Genomic DNA, 16,893 nt, shown 5'->3' with positions numbered 1-16,893 from the left:
TTCAAAATATTGCCGCCAATTCGTTCAAATTTAAATCAAGAACAAAGTCATTTACAAAAGTGATTGTGAGGTTATAATGGTGTCTGAAGAAGCTCTTTGTTTCTGAACCGATGATTAGTTATTTGGGATTTGCGCCTCACCTTGTAAAAATTAAGTTGTTTTATAATGATTTTACATATTATTGTAATTGTGTTTTTATTAAGAATTTCTTTGGGTGAAGACAGAAAGGTAATACAATATGATAAGACTCAATATAGTGCATTTTTATTTATTTATTGTTGTTTTTTTAAATAAAAAAAATTTAAATTGTTATTTTTTTTTTTAATTTTTAGATCTCCATCACAATCAATCCTGGTTGTGGGGTTGAATGCAAAAATGAAACTAATATTCTTATTTATGTTAGAGCTGATGGGTCAAATGATACTTTGCATCACATTTGGGACTTTACTAATAAACCAACAATTATACTTGCTCTAACATCTGTAAATACAAATCTTACAATTAATTGGACAAACTTTAAAAATTATGAAGAAGGAGCAGTACAATTTTCATCACCACCGCTTTACACCTTTTCTTTTCTTGTTGACAAGGTTGAAAATTTTATTTGTTATTCAGTTACACTAATACATGTTAAGTTGTTCCAGTCACTATTAATCTCGGTGAGATTAATAATAAGTTCGACTAGTATTTTCTTTGCCAACATAAGTGGCTTGATAACACTTCATAATAATCTTTTTAGTACCTATAAATTAAGAATTCTGTTATAAATGTTGTCACTGATCATTATCTAATAATAAAGTGGTAAGTGCATAAGTATCCAACTTGTGTCCAAATCGTCATAACTTAACACTCCTTGAAACTAATGGACTCAATGGATACAAAATTTTTAGTAAGTGTGGAATACTTGTTAGAAAATTCTTATTGAAAATTTGGTAAAAATCATTTTTAAAAGTAAGAGGTTTCAGAACTCTGACAGAGGTAAGTCGGTGGATCGAAATGATATCGGATTTTAAAGATTTAAACATGAATATTAACACCCTAGTAGTAAGTTTGGAACTAAATGAATGTAGTAAGAACAAAAATGAACTGTTTTTAATTTAGTGTACAAATTAGGCATGGGTCAAACCTCATTCTAAGGTTAGCTGCCACAGCGCCATGGGATTCTTATTATGTATTTTACATTCTTTCCTGTGCCTTTATCGATAGCTGAATCTTGACTGTAAAACTGGAGCGATATTTTTGTTACTTGAAGATAGGCATTATAAAAGTATGCAGCTTTATCAATTGTTTGTGTTGAATAAACTTTCTTATGTATGACAATGTTATATTGTTTATAAGAATGATCATGATATCGTTTACATTTCTAATGAATAAAGATAAGAATGAATCTAATGTGAGAGTTATTGCAGGGTTAAACTAGAATGAACTTCATTGTGTAAATAAATTTAGATGAAAAAAAAAAAGTAACATGAAGTTTATTTAAGTTAAATTTTATTATTGTTTAAACAAATTTATTGTCATTTTAGGGCATTGGAAACATAAAAAAAATATATTGTAAGAAGATAGTCCGGTTGGTGGTCAATAAATGTGCAAAATAATAGAAAAAAACTGTTTAATGTTGACCAAAGTTTTGCCTCACTTTGCAGGGCATCGTCAGAACTGAATGAAAACAAGATGCAAACATTGTAAGAAGAGACACAAAATTAGAATACATATACAAAGAATGTAAGAAAATATACAAAAAAAAAAAAATAAAGGGCTTAAGTTTAGGAAGTATAAATATCGGTGAATAGGAAACTACTTACTAATAAATACAGCCAAGTCTGATAGAATTGTAAATATAGATAGTAGAGCAGTACTTATTAGAAATGGTTACAAATATGGTAAAGAGGTAGGTCATACTTATTTTCTGTCCCACTTTTCCTACTCCATATCTTAACTATTGGGGACGTTTATTTTTTTACTATCTTGGCTGTTTTTAAAATAATTTTTCCAATTTTATCTTCTACCTATAACAATTTTTTTTCTTCTAAATTTTATCATATACTACTCATTATCACTATACAATGTAGGATGTGTTGATCAACAAAATGTGTAATCCATGTCTTAAAGGTTGTTGACTACTCATTATTGTTACTACTTATCATTGTTTTACAACCTACTATTTTTATCTATATTGTTTTAATTTTCTCTTAGTTAGTACTCTTCCCATGTTTCATGATGTTTACTATTATTCAATAATTTAATTTTTATTTTATCAATGTATTCATATAAACTTTTTGTTTCTCTCTCTATACTGTATGCAATCTGTATGTAATATGTTATACATTTACATTTATCTCATACATTTGCTTGTTACAATATTAGATAATCCTGTCAGTTTACTTATATAACTGAGTTAAGTAAACTGACTATGTTAATAATGTATATACATTAGATATATAACATAACCCTTACTGGCAGTGAAGTAGTGACGAAACCCTTACCTGTCACTCTCTCCCTGCCTAACTTAACAGTCTTCAACTTTTTTGCATCAGAATCAGGAATACCTTTTTCCATTTATCTGTTGTTTTTATATTATTCTTACTATTTCCTTTTTACTTGTATTGTACATTGGTACCTTACCTTTGCCACATTTACTTCACCTATCTGTTTACCATTTACCTTACTTGATATCTGTTTACTATTTACCATTACCTTTTTACCATATTTGTAACCATTTCTAATAAGTACTGCTCTACTATCTATATTTACAATTCTATCACACTTGGCTGTATTTATTTGTAAGTAGTTTCCTATTCACCGATATTTATACTTCCTAAACTTAGGCCTTTATTTTTTTTTTGTATATTTTCTTACTTTCTTTGTGTATGTATCTTACAATGTTTGCATCTTATTTTCATTCAGTTCTGACGATGCCCTGCAAAGTGAGGCAAAACTTTGGTTAACATTAAACAGTTTTTTTTCTATTATTTTGTACATTTATTGACCACCAACCGGACTATCTTCCTACAATCTATTTCATATGGTCGACTTTTTTTTTCCATTTAAAAAATATGGGTTGTTTCTATCCGCCACTAATACCTAACTACATGGTGCAGAATTAATTATTTATGTGTTATTTTTCCACTATATTTTTTATTTAACAAATTACACTTGTACATTTTTATATACATTAAGTATTTGTTTGGGTAATTTAATTAACAACTATTTGCCAAAAAGGTTATACAGAAGTATAACTTAAAGCCAACTTCACGACTATGCTTTGACCGCACCCAGGCTATCTTCCTTATACTATTACTCCTTATACTTATACTCCTTATATTGACTCATGGTCAATCAGCGATCTTCCAGTCTATTATTTTGTTTACCAAGCATTTAGATTTGCTACTAATGACAAACGTATTGGGTTTAGGTTTCTTTTATTTTTTGGAGATGTATGATTTCAATTATTTGAATAACTGATTTTTAAAATAATTTTACCCTCAATACTGCTATTTTTTATTATAAAAAGACAAATGTTTGTTATTACACTCTTGGTTTTGATGTAATACATTTTTTATTTTGAACAAATAAAGTGCTTAAAAATTAATAACCGCCAAAAACCAAATCATTTCATTATATGTTCATCATACCCTTTTTTTAATATAATTAATTGGTAAACAAATTTATAATTTTTTTGTGTGTTATAATATTCCATCTATTAGATTTTGATTCTATATATCAAATGATAACCAAAACTTTAATTATTTTTCATATAAATTTAAGAAGATGGTCAGGGTTGCGGTCAAAAAAAGAACAAATAGTTTATAACTATTTTAATGTCTATTTTTTCTTATTAAGTTTGTTGTTGAAACTTGAACAGGAAGAGAGAAAGAAATACTTTATTCATGCTGTCCAAATATATCAGGTTGCTACATTACAGAGCATACTGATCAATCCGTGACTGGACAAATATAAGTTACATATTTTTACATGATATAATATAATACATAGATAACATTTTTTTTTCTTCCATAGTTTTCTTTTACAATTAATACCAGTCTACAAACTAACTACAAGTTTTTCGATTTATGACTTTTCTTTTTCTTTCCCTTCCATTTCACAACCCCTATTTCACTTGATCAACAAATTCCCCTATATAAGAAATATTAAAATATTTAAAACATTAAAAAATAATAACTAAAACAACAAATAAGATATGCGATGCATGCATGCCATCCCACTTCTGGTCTGCTTTATTGGCCCTCTGCGGATTTGATACTTTTCCGGCACCTTTGTCCGCCATATTAGATTTATTTTTCTTCCTCATTTTGTAGAATTTGACGGCTGGGTGCTGGGGGCCTGGCAGTTCCGCATGATCATCCTTAGGAATATTAGGAACTTGCCTACAGCCTCATCAAAATCCGTAGTATTCATGGTATTTTGCTCATGTAGGCTTTTGAAAGTAGCTGACCATTTTGCAATGTCTTCCTTTATCTTAGATTTTTCTTCCTCTCCATTTTTAGGACCTATTACATTACTAATTATTCCCCTTAGTGTGTTGTTATTAGCCTCCCTGGGATGCTTCTTTGCGATATGGGTTCCAAGGCCTCTTTCACCCTTAAAAGAGAGTCCACAGATAGGACAAACTTTATCCTGAGGGCGTGGGCTTTTATCTTGTTGTCCGCTGCCCGTCTCCGTGATGCTGCCTTGGGCTTTCGGTGGACAAGGAAGAACATCTTCAATGGAGATAAACTTGAATGAGCACTAAGTTATGTGAAATGTTGTCAAAAATATACATATGAGAACTAAGATTTTTTTTTTTTAAATGGTGGATAACCAAAAATATTCACGAGTAGAATTTGAGAAAACAATTTAAAAAAAACTGTTTTTAAAATTGTAATTAATTGTTACAACTTTTAAAATAAGTTGAAATTATTAATTTCTCGTTAAATTCTAGTAAATAGAATAAATATAAAATCTAAATTGGTTGAATAGAATATGAAAAATTTGTTTATTTCAAATACATTTTATTTATATTTTATCAGGTCCTATTTAGTAAATTAAGTTTTTGATTGTGTTGGAAGTTATTTAATCAATGATTGTAAGCTGTATTGGGACAAGTTCTCTAGGTACTATTGTTTACTATATTTTATGATTATATTTAATTTTTTAATTTTGATGATTTTTAAAATGTTATTTGAATTTTTACATTTGTAAGGTAATAGAATTTAATGATGTCAACAATACTGCAGTTTTTGATCCTACAGTATACAATAAATCTAATTCCATTGTTTATGATACAAATTTTCAATGGACATTGACACGGCATGTTAACAAGGCTAACTATGCATCCGTTACAATGAGAACTGGTCATAAACATCATCATTCACACCTTTTAAAAAAAGGGTGTATAAGTATTACAGTAAGTCAAATATTTTAAAATTTAAAGTTAGCCAATCATATAATTTAATCTTAAAATAAGTGTATGTTTTAGTTATCAGCATTTGGAACTATGGAACATTCTTCTTTACAACCTCATTTATTGCACACTACTAATGCAACCCAAATAGATATTCAGCTTGAAAACCTTTCTACAACTAAGCACTTCAAATCTAGATTTGCTCTTGGATTAGCTTTGGTCAGCTCAGATCCTGCCAATGGTACTATGAATCTACATTCCCGTAAAAGTCTTGATGATGAACACTCACCAGGAATTTTTACTGTAATCACAAAATTATTTTTCTTATAATTTATTTTATTCTAAACCAAATTTATTTTTTAAAAATATCTGCCTTAAGCAGCTGAAACTGACTTGAAAATACTTATTACCGTGTACCACTAGGAGAATAAATGAATTAAAATAAAAAATAAAATGAAATTTGATTCGGAATAAGTGTATTAACATTTTTTTAAAGATGAAATTTGTGTGAATATAAAAAAATTCTATATAGTTAGCAATATGATTTTTTTTTTCATCTTTCTTTATCCAAAAAGCTTTACACACCCCAATATGGACAGACAGCAGAGTTGGGGAAAAATTATTGTTTTATTATTGTCAGTTGTCATCTGCTAGCCCATTATTAATTCTTATAACTTGATTATTGTTGAACCTAATAACTAATTAGCTTATCTTTAATTACGAAACTTATACCAGACCATCATTTTGTTTTTTCTGTGACTTGAGACAATGCTGTGTAGCGATTGGGTATGCCCAACTTTCATTTGTTTTTTCTTCTGTTTAAGTCGCTGAGCTCTCTAGAGGGACTGAGCATATTTTTTTGCTATAATTTATTTTTACTATGACTTGAGATTTAATGCATTATGAGGCCTAAGTGTGCTGGACCGGCATTTTGTTTTTTCTGAAGTTGGTTACCCGGCTCATCAATAGATTTAAGAATATTTTTTTAAGGATGTTTACTTTTTATGCAACCTTCCCTCTGTTTTGTAGGGTGGATACTTTAATACAAAGTTAATATATTCCTATTCAAAGACGTGAACGCAAGAGCACATCTAAAGACTAAATGAATTTTATGAGGCGTAAATAAAAAACATTCTCTAAAAATTCTTATTCCATTTTTAATTTTATTCCTACTATCCAATGTAATGGTAATTAAATAAATTTTGATTTTAAATGCTAGTATTACTAAGAAGTATTTTAAATTTGACAATTATTTGTGTATTAGACAAAAAATATTGCATGTTTATCCTTTTTAGATTGGTGAAGTGAAATCAAAGCAAGGTTATTTAGAGTGGAGAACTGTTGCATACACATCATTAGAAAGGTCAATGACAAATTCAACTGGCGTTTCTTCTAGTTTGTTTGATCTTCCTGGGATTCAATGCTTTGTTGATACTGCACTCATATCTCTTTTTGGTTCTGATCTTGATTTCATGCTTTGGAAAGAAGTTTATGTTTCTCTTGGAGAACCAGGAGATACTTTATATTCATCAAATCCCTTTATTTCTTGGTAAGAACATTGAAACATTTTTTATTTTCTAAAAAAACAAACCTAGTTATTTTTCTTAAATTTTGATTTTCTTATTCTACCAATCTAATATGTTTTTATATCATATTTACTTATTCATAGCTAAATTTATGGTGATCCCTGAGGTATTAGAAATTTAACCGTTACCAGTTTTAAAGTATTCTTTTTATCAAGTAATTAGTGACTTAGGAGAAAGGAGTGGTAGCTCAGTGATCTGAATCATCACAGGACTGGGTGATAAGTCATGAAAATATAAGGATAAGTCAAACCATCTACATGTATGTTCTTTAATATAACTACCAGGGATGTTTGAATTATTGAGGAATATTTATTGAGATATCTGTGAATATTTTTATTTGAAGGATAAATAAATTCTAAAAAAACAGACAAAATGTTACCAAAACATTGAATCAATTCAAAATCAAATACATTAGATTCTAATGTTTGAAAAGACTGTTAAATGTTTTTTCGAGCTTGAAATTGGGCCAAGACGTCATGAAGATGATTGATCTATCGGAAGAGGATTGGATATCTATTATAAAATTATCTTCTGATGACTGTCGAAATTTATATTTATATAAGTAATACTGTATTGAATATATTTCTCCTTTTTTTTTTTTTTTTTTTTTTTACATATAAATGGAGGAATAAAAGTATAGTGAATATCACAATGATTGGATCAGTTATGATTTATATCAGAGGAAAAATAAAAGAGTTAATAAACTGAAGATGTATTTTTATCAGTAATTAATATTATGCTTGAGAAGACCAAAATCTGTTAATAAGTTGCAGTGCGATCATAAACAAAATACATATCATGTTTACTTTTTAGTTTCCGCCTTTAGATCTAGTTCAAGCTTCTAAATATTATAAGTGTATTCTGTTTTAGGAGTGGAATATGGTTGTTATATATCATCTCATAGTTGTGGAGATTAAGGTGGGTTTTCTTAGCAATGTTTTAAATTCTGTATTTCCAGAACAAGGTATAAATAAGTCGGTTAAGTGTTTTCCTAGGAACCAAATACAGCTTTTTTACAGTTTAATCATTCATTAGTTTGAAGTAATTGTGGATAGATATCCAAAATGCGATATTTAACAAAGAAAAGGGAATGCTAAAAATAATTGTGCAACTAAATATAAAATGCTGCGTGAATAGAAATTCAATTCAGATTGACAGTACTCTGTTTAAAATAAACTGTTTCTCTCTAAATCATATTGAAGATATAGATGGAGAGGTTGATTCTCATGTTATTGGCAATTACAAAAGAATTCCTATTAATGAAATGATTTGCTTAAGAAAAAGTCAAGGTGTTCACCAATTAATTACAAAACCATTTAGTTGACAATAATGTTAAATTTGTGCAATAGCCACATCAGATTCACATGAGAACAGTCCTTGATAAATGTTTAAAAAAAAAACTTATGAACATGTAAAAAATACTATTGGAAGTGTGTAAAATATAAGAATATGCAAGTAAATAAATTTGCATGTTTCAAAAAATAAATTTGAATAAATTCGATTGTAAAAAAAGTTTGAAGGAGTGAAAATTCTTAAAGATTGGAGAAGTTTGTCGGGGGGTGCGGTCCGCAAAGAACAACATAAATAAACAAAACCATACTTATTTATTTTATGCTGACGTTTCGACATGAATTTCAGGTCTTCATCAGGGCTATAGAACAAAAGAGATAACAACATTTAGAGAAACATACAATTGAAAAGGAATAGTATACAAACAAATTTAGAATTATACAAAATATTGAAATAAATCATAAATGATAAAAATTGATAACTAATAATTGAATAAAAAAATTTTTTTAATTGATTGATAATCGTGGAATTGGATGGTAGTAGATTGAAAACAGTGACAATTCCACGATTATCAATCAATTAAAAAAATTTTTTTTATTCAATTATTAGTTATCAATTTTTATCATTTATGATTTAATTCAATATTTTGTATAATTCTAAATTTGTTTGTATACTATTCCTTTTCAATTGTATGTTTCTCTAAATGTTGTTGTTATCTCTTTTGTTCTATAGCCCTGATGAAGACCTGAAATTCAGGTCGAAACGTCGGCATAATATAAATAAATATGGTTTTGTTTATTTATGTTGTTCTTTGCTGACCGCACCCCCCCCCCCAACAAACTTCTTCAATCATTAAACTACGGTCAACTATCTACACCTCATTATGAAAATCCTTAAAGGCAGCAGAACCCAGAATGATCATAGTTGATGGAAGCTAGGAGCGTAAACACGGTTAGGAACAATCCAAGGTGCTAGAGTTTTTCCCACCACTCCGATCACACTAGAAAAGTGACCTTTCATAATAGCTTATATTCATACATGCTCCAATACATACATACATTCATACATGCTTATATTCATCCAAGCCACCACAGCTTGACGACAACATATATCGTCAACTGTGGTTAAAATGTTAATATTGGATTTAAGAGTGTGTTATTTATTTCAAATTTAATTCTCATAGAATATCTTTTATTTATTTTTTTTTTTTACATTTTAATTATATTTTTCTTGTTTAATTTGAAATATTTAATTGAATCTTAAAATTGTTTCTCTTATTGCTAATATCTATTTAATTTTTACTGTGCTTAGTAGATTATTAATAATTTTGTAGGTCATTTCTCGGTGGCATTGGAGTTCCTGGAAATGAAGGATTCTCTCTCCTTATCTTACTTATTGTTGGTTTTGGTCTTGGAGTTCCTGCATTCCTTATCATCATTGGTGGCATTTGTATCATTGTGAAACGATCAAGGCAGAAACATGATATTGTTTTTACTGAAATGTAAGGCAATATCCATTATAATATGGATGCAAGGAAGTATGGTAATAAAGTGCCTTTATTAAACTATTTTAAAATGCACTTTACAGCTTGCATTATTATATGAATTTTACCGCTGGGCTGAATTTTAATCTTATACCCAAAGTTAAAAGTAACGAAATGTTAGAAGTTTATTTTTTATCCTATTTTTGTATTGTATTGTATTAAATAAGTGTTCAAGATTTGTAATCTCATACTCATAGTCAAAAGTAGTTAATGGTTGGAAGTTCATTTTATGTATTATGTTTTGTTAAGTTTAAGCCTGTCATGATTAGAGTTTTTGCTCGTAATGAATTTATGATTATGCTATAAAAAATATGTGAACTTACAGATCTTGATTTGTTAGCTTGTTAAAAATTCAGTTTGTTTAGATATTAAATTGAAAACAATATTACTTCTAAATACAAGATGGAACTTTAAGATGTGTGAAACTATACATCTATAGGCTGTATAAACTGTGATTTTGTAACTTTTGTATGTACCTGCCTTGCTTTTTATTGCAATGTTAGATTTATGAATAATAAAATTAAAATAAAGAAAAGTGGAAGGGAAAACAGTTTATTCATGTCATAAATGTTTATAAGAATAATTATATTTTTATATAGGTATTAAAGTTATTGTGATACATTATGATTTATTTTAATAAATAACTATTATTATATTAATTTACCCCCAAGGCACTATGATTTACCATTTTTATGTTTATAATTATGAGAAATATCATTATGGACATGTTAAAAAGGCTCTCGCTTCTCCCATAAATATGCAGCGTTGAACAGGATTTTTTAGAGGTTTGTTTGGATTGGAAGCAAAAAATGACTCAAATTAGAATAAAAAATCAGTCTGATCTGCATTTAATTTTATTGTACTTTATAGTCAGTTATTTTTTAGAAAGTTTTCATCCTTGATGTTGTGCAGGTATCAATGGTGTTTAATTAAACTAATAAAGAACTATTTTAGTTTCTATTGGTGTGTCATATTTCCTTAAACTCTTTGCATTTGTATCTTGTTACCTCCAACTTTATTTAATTTGTAATTTTAAATATGTCGTTTATTTATTGGATGTTGGTTATAATAATTCAGTTAAATTACAACTAAGGATCTTTGCGAACTTTGATTTTGTCAATATTTCCTTTCCATCCAAGGCTCTACTAGAAATTACTTTACTGTTTATCTACTCAATTCTTAATGATAACTAGGAATAAAATAAATATTTTAAAAGTCTTATAAGGAAATGTTAAATATAAGTTAAACTTTCTGAGAGCAAACAAAATGTAAAATTAGGAGTCTGTGTGAAACTAGGAATTATTTATTATTTAATAAATAATTAACTATTAAGTCATTAACTATTATTTGTTATGTATATGAGACGCCAAATCTCGGGCTTACCCTGTTCTTGATTGAAATTATTTTCAACCTAGAAAATGTTTAATATTTCAAGCGAACACTGTTTTCTCTATAGCAGTTATTAGAAATTGAATGTGGTGGCAAATAGGAGAGAAAAAGGGAAATGATAATCAGATATTTTTTAATTTTTAGGAAGTTTTATGGGCAACTAAATCCATATTTTGCGAACCCGTGCTTAAAAAGTAAAGTGTTTTAGTTGACGTTCATCAACATACCTGGAAGTTCAGGGTTTGTTTTTTTTCCTAATAATTTTATTGTTTCATACTTTTTACTAACAATATGAAGGTGCACTGTTGTAATGTTCATAAAGTATAATTATTTTTAAGAAATTTTATTGAAATCACAGATTGATATTTTATTGATATTTAAAATCAGTAAGATTTTTTGATGATTTCAGTCCTGAAAGAATAGAAAAGTGGAATTGAGCTTTCTGGTACATAATTACATTTAAATAACAATATTTGAATCATTTAATACCTGCTGTTAAGTGGAACAATTGCTAAACAATTGTATTATGAAGTCAGTTAGTATTAAGTTATTATTTTAATTCTGCTACTTTTTAAAACTATGATTCACCTTTCTACCAATATTTTTCCAAGGGAATCTAAACGTTCATTTAGTTTTATAATTCGTTCATTAATTTTCATTTGTTCTTCATTTTTGAAATCTATTAAATTCTTGTGAGCTACTGCTAATTTGTCAAAACATGCTTTAAGCCTCGTGTAATTTTCCTCACTTGTTCTTAAACTGTTTTCAAAATTGTCTTTTTCCTCTTGTAAAATGGAAATTTCCATTGTCATACATTCTAATTTTTCTTTTAGTTTAGATACTTTTTCCTTTTCTTCATTGTAATTTTTAACCGATATTTCTTTTGCTCTGAATATTCCCGTGTCGAGTTCAGACATTTCTTGTTTTCCTTCTGATATATAATACTTCTTTGTTTCATTGGATAAAGTTATATGTTGTTCATTTTCATTTATGTGGTACTTCTCATTTTCATTTGGCTCTTCGGTTTTTGTCTTCTGAGTTTCTAATTCATTACCTTTTTTTCGCTTTTTTCTTTTTTTTTGTAGCAGTAATGCTTCATACTTTTCCCTCAAATTGTCTGAGTATTCTTGAAGGCTCGCATTCTTCCTCATAAGTTCTTCTTGTTTGTAAATAAGTGATTTCCTCCTAGCTTTATTCCAATCTTTTTCATATAACAATTTCTTATTTGTAGCCGATAAAGTTTCTATAACACTTTGTTGTTTATTTATTTCACATTCCATTATTTTTCTGTGGTCTAATTCCTTTTGAAGTGACTGTTTGTTGTAAGAATTAAGTACTTGTAAAGTATTTATTAATTCATTCAAACGTTTAATTTCAGATCTCGATGCCTCAGAGTCGTATTGAATTGAACTTTTTCCTTGGCTTTTGCTGATTAACTCTTCATACTTTTGAAGTTTTAAAATTAATATCTTTAATTCTCCCGGGTCACGGTTTCCAACAGTTTCTTGAAGATGTTTGTATTTAATATCTAATTCTCTTACCAAGTAATCTTTCTGTTGTAGTTGGTTATTTAAGGTTGAAATTTTAATGTTGGCAGCAACTAGTATTTCTGATTTTCCTTCCAACTCATGATTTAGATATTTGTTGACTGTTGTTACTTCTTCCTGAAACAAAGATATGTATTCATTATACTACATCTAAATTATGCTGTCCTTATCAATTACAATTAAATAGACCTAATACTGCTTTGCTTTGATTGTGACACACCAGACAATTTTTTATTTTGTGTCTCCATTGCCTTCTACTTCATAGATTGTACTATAGACAGGAGTTACTTGATGAAAACCCTACTAGCTTTAAGGCAGTCTATAAGTGAACCCCAACAGAGAATATAACTCAAGTCTGTGGTTCTATGTTTGGCAATACATTAATAAAGTCTTTCTAAGAAGAGAGGGAACTATTTATATAGGAACATTTTCCAATCCACTATCAAACAAGCAAGGCAGTGCTGCAACTTCTCCAGCAAGGTGGATAAGAAAATACCTCGCTTTCAGTTAAAAGCAATAGCCCTAGAAACAATAGTAAGTACTCTAAGTAGTTAAAAGTACTCTCCTCATAACTAAGGACTGGCCAAGACTACCTGCTTCAGCAGGTATCATCTCCAGGATCATCGCCAGGCCTGGCTCAGGATCCCAGGTGTGTGCCCACCAATAATAGAATTAATATAAATTCAATAATAAATTATTGAATGTATTATAAATAAGTAACAAAAATAATAATAGTATCTCTAGTGAAGCGTGAAAACTCAAATTTTATACTTGTTAATGTATTTAAAATGAAAAATAAATTCCTGATTTAGATATATCTTCATGTTATTTTATAGAAATATATAAAAAAATTAGAACTTGTTATTATAATACTGTAGGCATTGGGGTTTTGTATAACCATTTTTGAGGACGATGAAAACGAATTTGAGGATTGACCAAGAGTGCCGATGCGGGATTTTACTCGATTTTTTTGGTATTTTTCACTTTAGCAAGGATCGGGGATTTCGTGTATAATGTTGTAGAAAATTAGTTTTATTATTTGATTTTCAATTAATAATGTTTATCTGTAATTTTAATACTTTGTAACCATAAGCCCAGGATAGATTTTTTTTTTAAAGCCTGGGATGAATATAATTTTTGGGCCATGGATGACTTTGTTATTGGGAGCCAGGTCGGATTATTTGAACTTTTGAATACAAAAGAACGCTGGAGTAGAGCTATTTTTGAGGCATGTTATAGATATCATTTTTGGGCCTTTGGCAGATTTGTTTTAGGGGCCTGGAGCGGATTTTTTTTTTGGGGGGGGGGAGGGAAGGGGAGCGGTCCTGATACAATTTTAAGTTATTGGACAAATTTGTTTAGGGGTCTGGTGTGGATTCATTTTTTGTATCCGGGATAGATTTTAATTTTTTATTTTATTTTTATGCCAATATATTTGAACAATGTTTTCCAGCCTTTGGTCATTACAGTTGGTAAGGTAGATATATTGCGACAGTTCACTGTCAAGGCGTATACATATGACAGTTAATGCGACTGTTAGTACCAACAATTTTTGAGTTAGACATTCTAAAGTACTTAATCGTTTTAAAGTTTGATGTAAGCGACTAAAAAACTAATCTTAATTTTTGAGTACGTTTATATTTGTATTCAGTATTCACATACTTTCTATTCAAATAGGAAAGGTACTGTCAACTCTGTGTTTACATAAATATAAATACTATTAGTTTAATTGTGATTTTCAAATTTTTTCTACGTAACCCACATAAACACATATAATTTAGTTTATTTCGAATTATTTACCAGTTGCCTTGTTAAACGCGTGGCTTTTAATTTCAGTATAAAAAGTACTGTTTGGAGATTTCCGACGTCTTTTTGTTCTGGTTCTGAATGTTCCTGGTTACTGTTACTTATACTATGCATTTCTAAACAGGTATATTTTTCCAAATCCCTAAATTGTATTTTCATCTAAATTAATATTTATATGTGATATACAGTCTCTATTCTCTATAAATCGAATAAATGTTCATTTTAAAGAATAACATTTATTATGTCATATGTTCGTTTTACATAAGATAAACTATCATCACCAGTGTTTCGAAATGTTCTCAAATCAAATAAAGTAGTAATGCTTTTTTCTTGAGCCACTATTAAATATATAAACTTGGTGCCACTCTCATCATCTTTGTGTTTGTTTTACGCTTTCGAAAGTAAAATTAAAACTCATTGTACAAGTATTGGAAAACGGCTTACAGATGGGGCTGCACCTTGTAATCGCTCATTTTTCTTTCATCCTTGTTCTCCAACACCGATCTCAGTGACGCCCTCGACTTTCTCTCTCCATTATCTAGGTTACTCACTTAGCTGTATCTCAATCTCTTCAACATCCCTTCCAGGTGGATCGGACATTTCTGACTCCTTGCAGAGTGACATATTTACACCTCCTTTTTACCTGTCGCTTTGCAATTTTCACATTCGAAGGTAACTTCTAAATGAGACCTAATCAAAATTAATAATTGGATGGTAATTCATTATTCTTTGTACTGTTGTAATAGATTTATATGGTCTTATTGTCCTGTTATCTTTTGATGACCGCGTTAATGTATGAAAAAATTGCAAATTAAAATTTTATAATTGGAAGAAGATAGATGAAGTAGACTGTAGGAAGATAGTCGGGTTGGCAGTCGATAAAGATATCAACATAGTGAAAGGGAATTATTTATTGTTAACCAACTTTTCGCCACACTTTACAGGGCTTCGCCAGGACTATCTTATTGAAGAAGAGATGACAGAATCAGAAACAGAGTGTGTTAAAATGCAGTATATTAGGTCTTAGAATGGGATTAACTTATAATAAACACTGTACTTTAAGACTTTTTCAGTTAGTTAATTAATGTGTTCTTATGAATCACTACTAATGAAAAGATTTGCCAATTTTTTTTTATTAGAATCTGGTTATATTTTTTTTCATATGTGTGGTAATTAAATTATTCATCTTCATCCCATTTTAATTATCTAATAATGGTTATTAGCCTCCACTTGAGCTTGAATATTAATATTATCTTTCGTATATTTGTGTCTTCTTTTAGTAATTTATTATGATTGACATTGGAAAAAACATCCAAAAAAATATGCATATTATCATATATTATATAAAAATATTTTGAGTAACCTTTTATGAGCGTGTTAACAAGTTTAAATAAAACTAAAATATAACAATAATCATAAAAAAGGAGCATATATAAACCATTTATCGGATTCTGGTAAAGATACAAGTATTCCTCTTTCTCTTCATATTAAGACATTTATGAAGAACAAAACTATTCTCCATGAAGTCAATTTTTGAGATTTTCATACCCCTCTGATTATAAAAGCTACTTCTTAAGTTAGTATTTTTTGCATAACAGTAAAAGCAATAAATACTTTTCTTAATCTTAAAATCCAGTACCTTTATTTATTTGGACCTAGAAAATGGTTCTATAGATTCATGTTTTCTATCTTACTAAAGGGCGGATTGACAACGTTAATACAAATGATTGGAAAAAAAGTTTTGTTTTTCGTAATAACTCAAAAACTAAGGATTTGTCAAGGATAAACATCCAATAAAAATTAGAGAAACAAAATCATATATTAAATTCCATTTTCCACCAAGCTGAGATGTGACCTAGAGCACATTTAAGATAGACTAGTTTTTTTTTTTTTTTTCTCTCGCCCAAGACTCCCATTGGAGTCCTATACTGGGGCTACCTTTCAGTTCACTATATAACTGCTATCTGTCTGATGATGCCTTAGTACTAGTACCAAATATTGCTCAAACTATTTTACTAATTGTAGTTTGAATGAAATTATTTTTTTCTCTCAGAACCAAAACATGTTCTTTTTATTTCTGTCTGGTTTGACATGGGCATACCTGAAATTTGTAAAATAGTTAGTATACCTGAATACGACATTGATACTGGACCACAATCAGACAAAGGTTTTTTCTTTTTTCACAGGGAATCAAAATATGGCTTTTTATTTGCAAATAAAATTAAGACCTCAGGCTCAATTCAAAAGAATTGACAGTTCAGCATGGTTCTTTGAATTCCTTTTGTAGAGCTCTTCAGAAGAATTAACTGGGTTTGTGAAATAAAATAA

The 16,893-nt window shown here is 28.9% G+C and overlaps 2 protein-coding genes across 3 annotated transcripts; one reads left to right on the top strand and one right to left on the bottom strand.

Annotated features, from left to right (window-relative positions):
• The first annotated feature begins 47 nt into the window (after positions 1-47).
• LOC106685750 (glycosylated lysosomal membrane protein B) lies at positions 48-10,781 on the top strand. Its single transcript, XM_014428641.3, has 6 exons — positions 48-228; positions 333-590; positions 5,204-5,407; positions 5,480-5,707; positions 6,700-6,953; positions 9,614-10,781. Exons 1-6 carry the CDS (start codon positions 166-168, stop codon positions 9,783-9,785), a joined length of 1,179 nt encoding a protein of 392 aa, XP_014284127.1. The 5' UTR covers positions 48-165; the 3' UTR covers positions 9,786-10,781.
• A 779-nt stretch (positions 10,782-11,560) lies between these two features.
• Positions 11,561-14,773, bottom strand: LOC106685749 (putative leucine-rich repeat-containing protein DDB_G0290503). Of its 2 annotated transcripts, XR_001343895.2 has the most exons (3): positions 14,560-14,773; positions 11,702-12,876; positions 11,561-11,623 (listed from the first exon to the last, which is right to left on the bottom strand). XR_001343895.2 is itself a non-coding variant. In XM_014428640.2 (2 exons), exons 1-2 carry the CDS (start codon positions 14,722-14,724, stop codon positions 11,797-11,799), a joined length of 1,245 nt encoding a protein of 414 aa, XP_014284126.1. In that variant the 5' UTR covers positions 14,725-14,773; the 3' UTR covers positions 11,591-11,796. The 2 variants fall into 2 exon arrangements, 1 of the variants encoding a protein (XP_014284126.1); XM_014428640.2 differs by having other exon boundaries at positions 11,591-12,876.
• Positions 14,774-16,893: the final 2,120 nt, after the last annotated feature.

This window comes from Halyomorpha halys, unplaced genomic scaffold, assembly GCF_000696795.3.
Source record: "Halyomorpha halys isolate HHAL.00 unplaced genomic scaffold, Hhal_1.1 Scaffold730.1, whole genome shotgun sequence".
NCBI classification, from domain to species: Eukaryota; Metazoa; Arthropoda; class Insecta; order Hemiptera; family Pentatomidae; genus Halyomorpha; species Halyomorpha halys.
Note: the sequence above shows the minus strand (reverse complement) of the source record. Positions and strands in the feature narration are given on the sequence as shown.

Excerpts from the sequence above, each read along its gene's own strand:
- LOC106685750 (XM_014428641.3), top strand. The coding sequence starts at position 166 with ATGATTTTACATATTATTGTAATTGTGTTTTTATTAAGAATTTCTTTG. Across the intron at positions 229-332 it reads CTTTGGGTGAAGACAGAAAG|ATCTCCATCACAATCAATCC; the intron begins GTAATACAATAT and ends TTTAATTTTTAG. Across the intron at positions 5,708-6,699 it reads ACTCACCAGGAATTTTTACT|ATTGGTGAAGTGAAATCAAA; the intron begins GTAATCACAAAA and ends TATCCTTTTTAG.
- LOC106685749 (XM_014428640.2), bottom strand. The coding sequence starts at position 14,724 with ATGAAAATACAATTTAGGGATTTGGAAAAATATACCTGTTTAGAAATG. Across the intron at positions 12,877-14,559 it reads CGCGTTTAACAAGGCAACTG|GAAGAAGTAACAACAGTCAA; the intron begins GTAAATAATTCG and ends TCTTTGTTTCAG.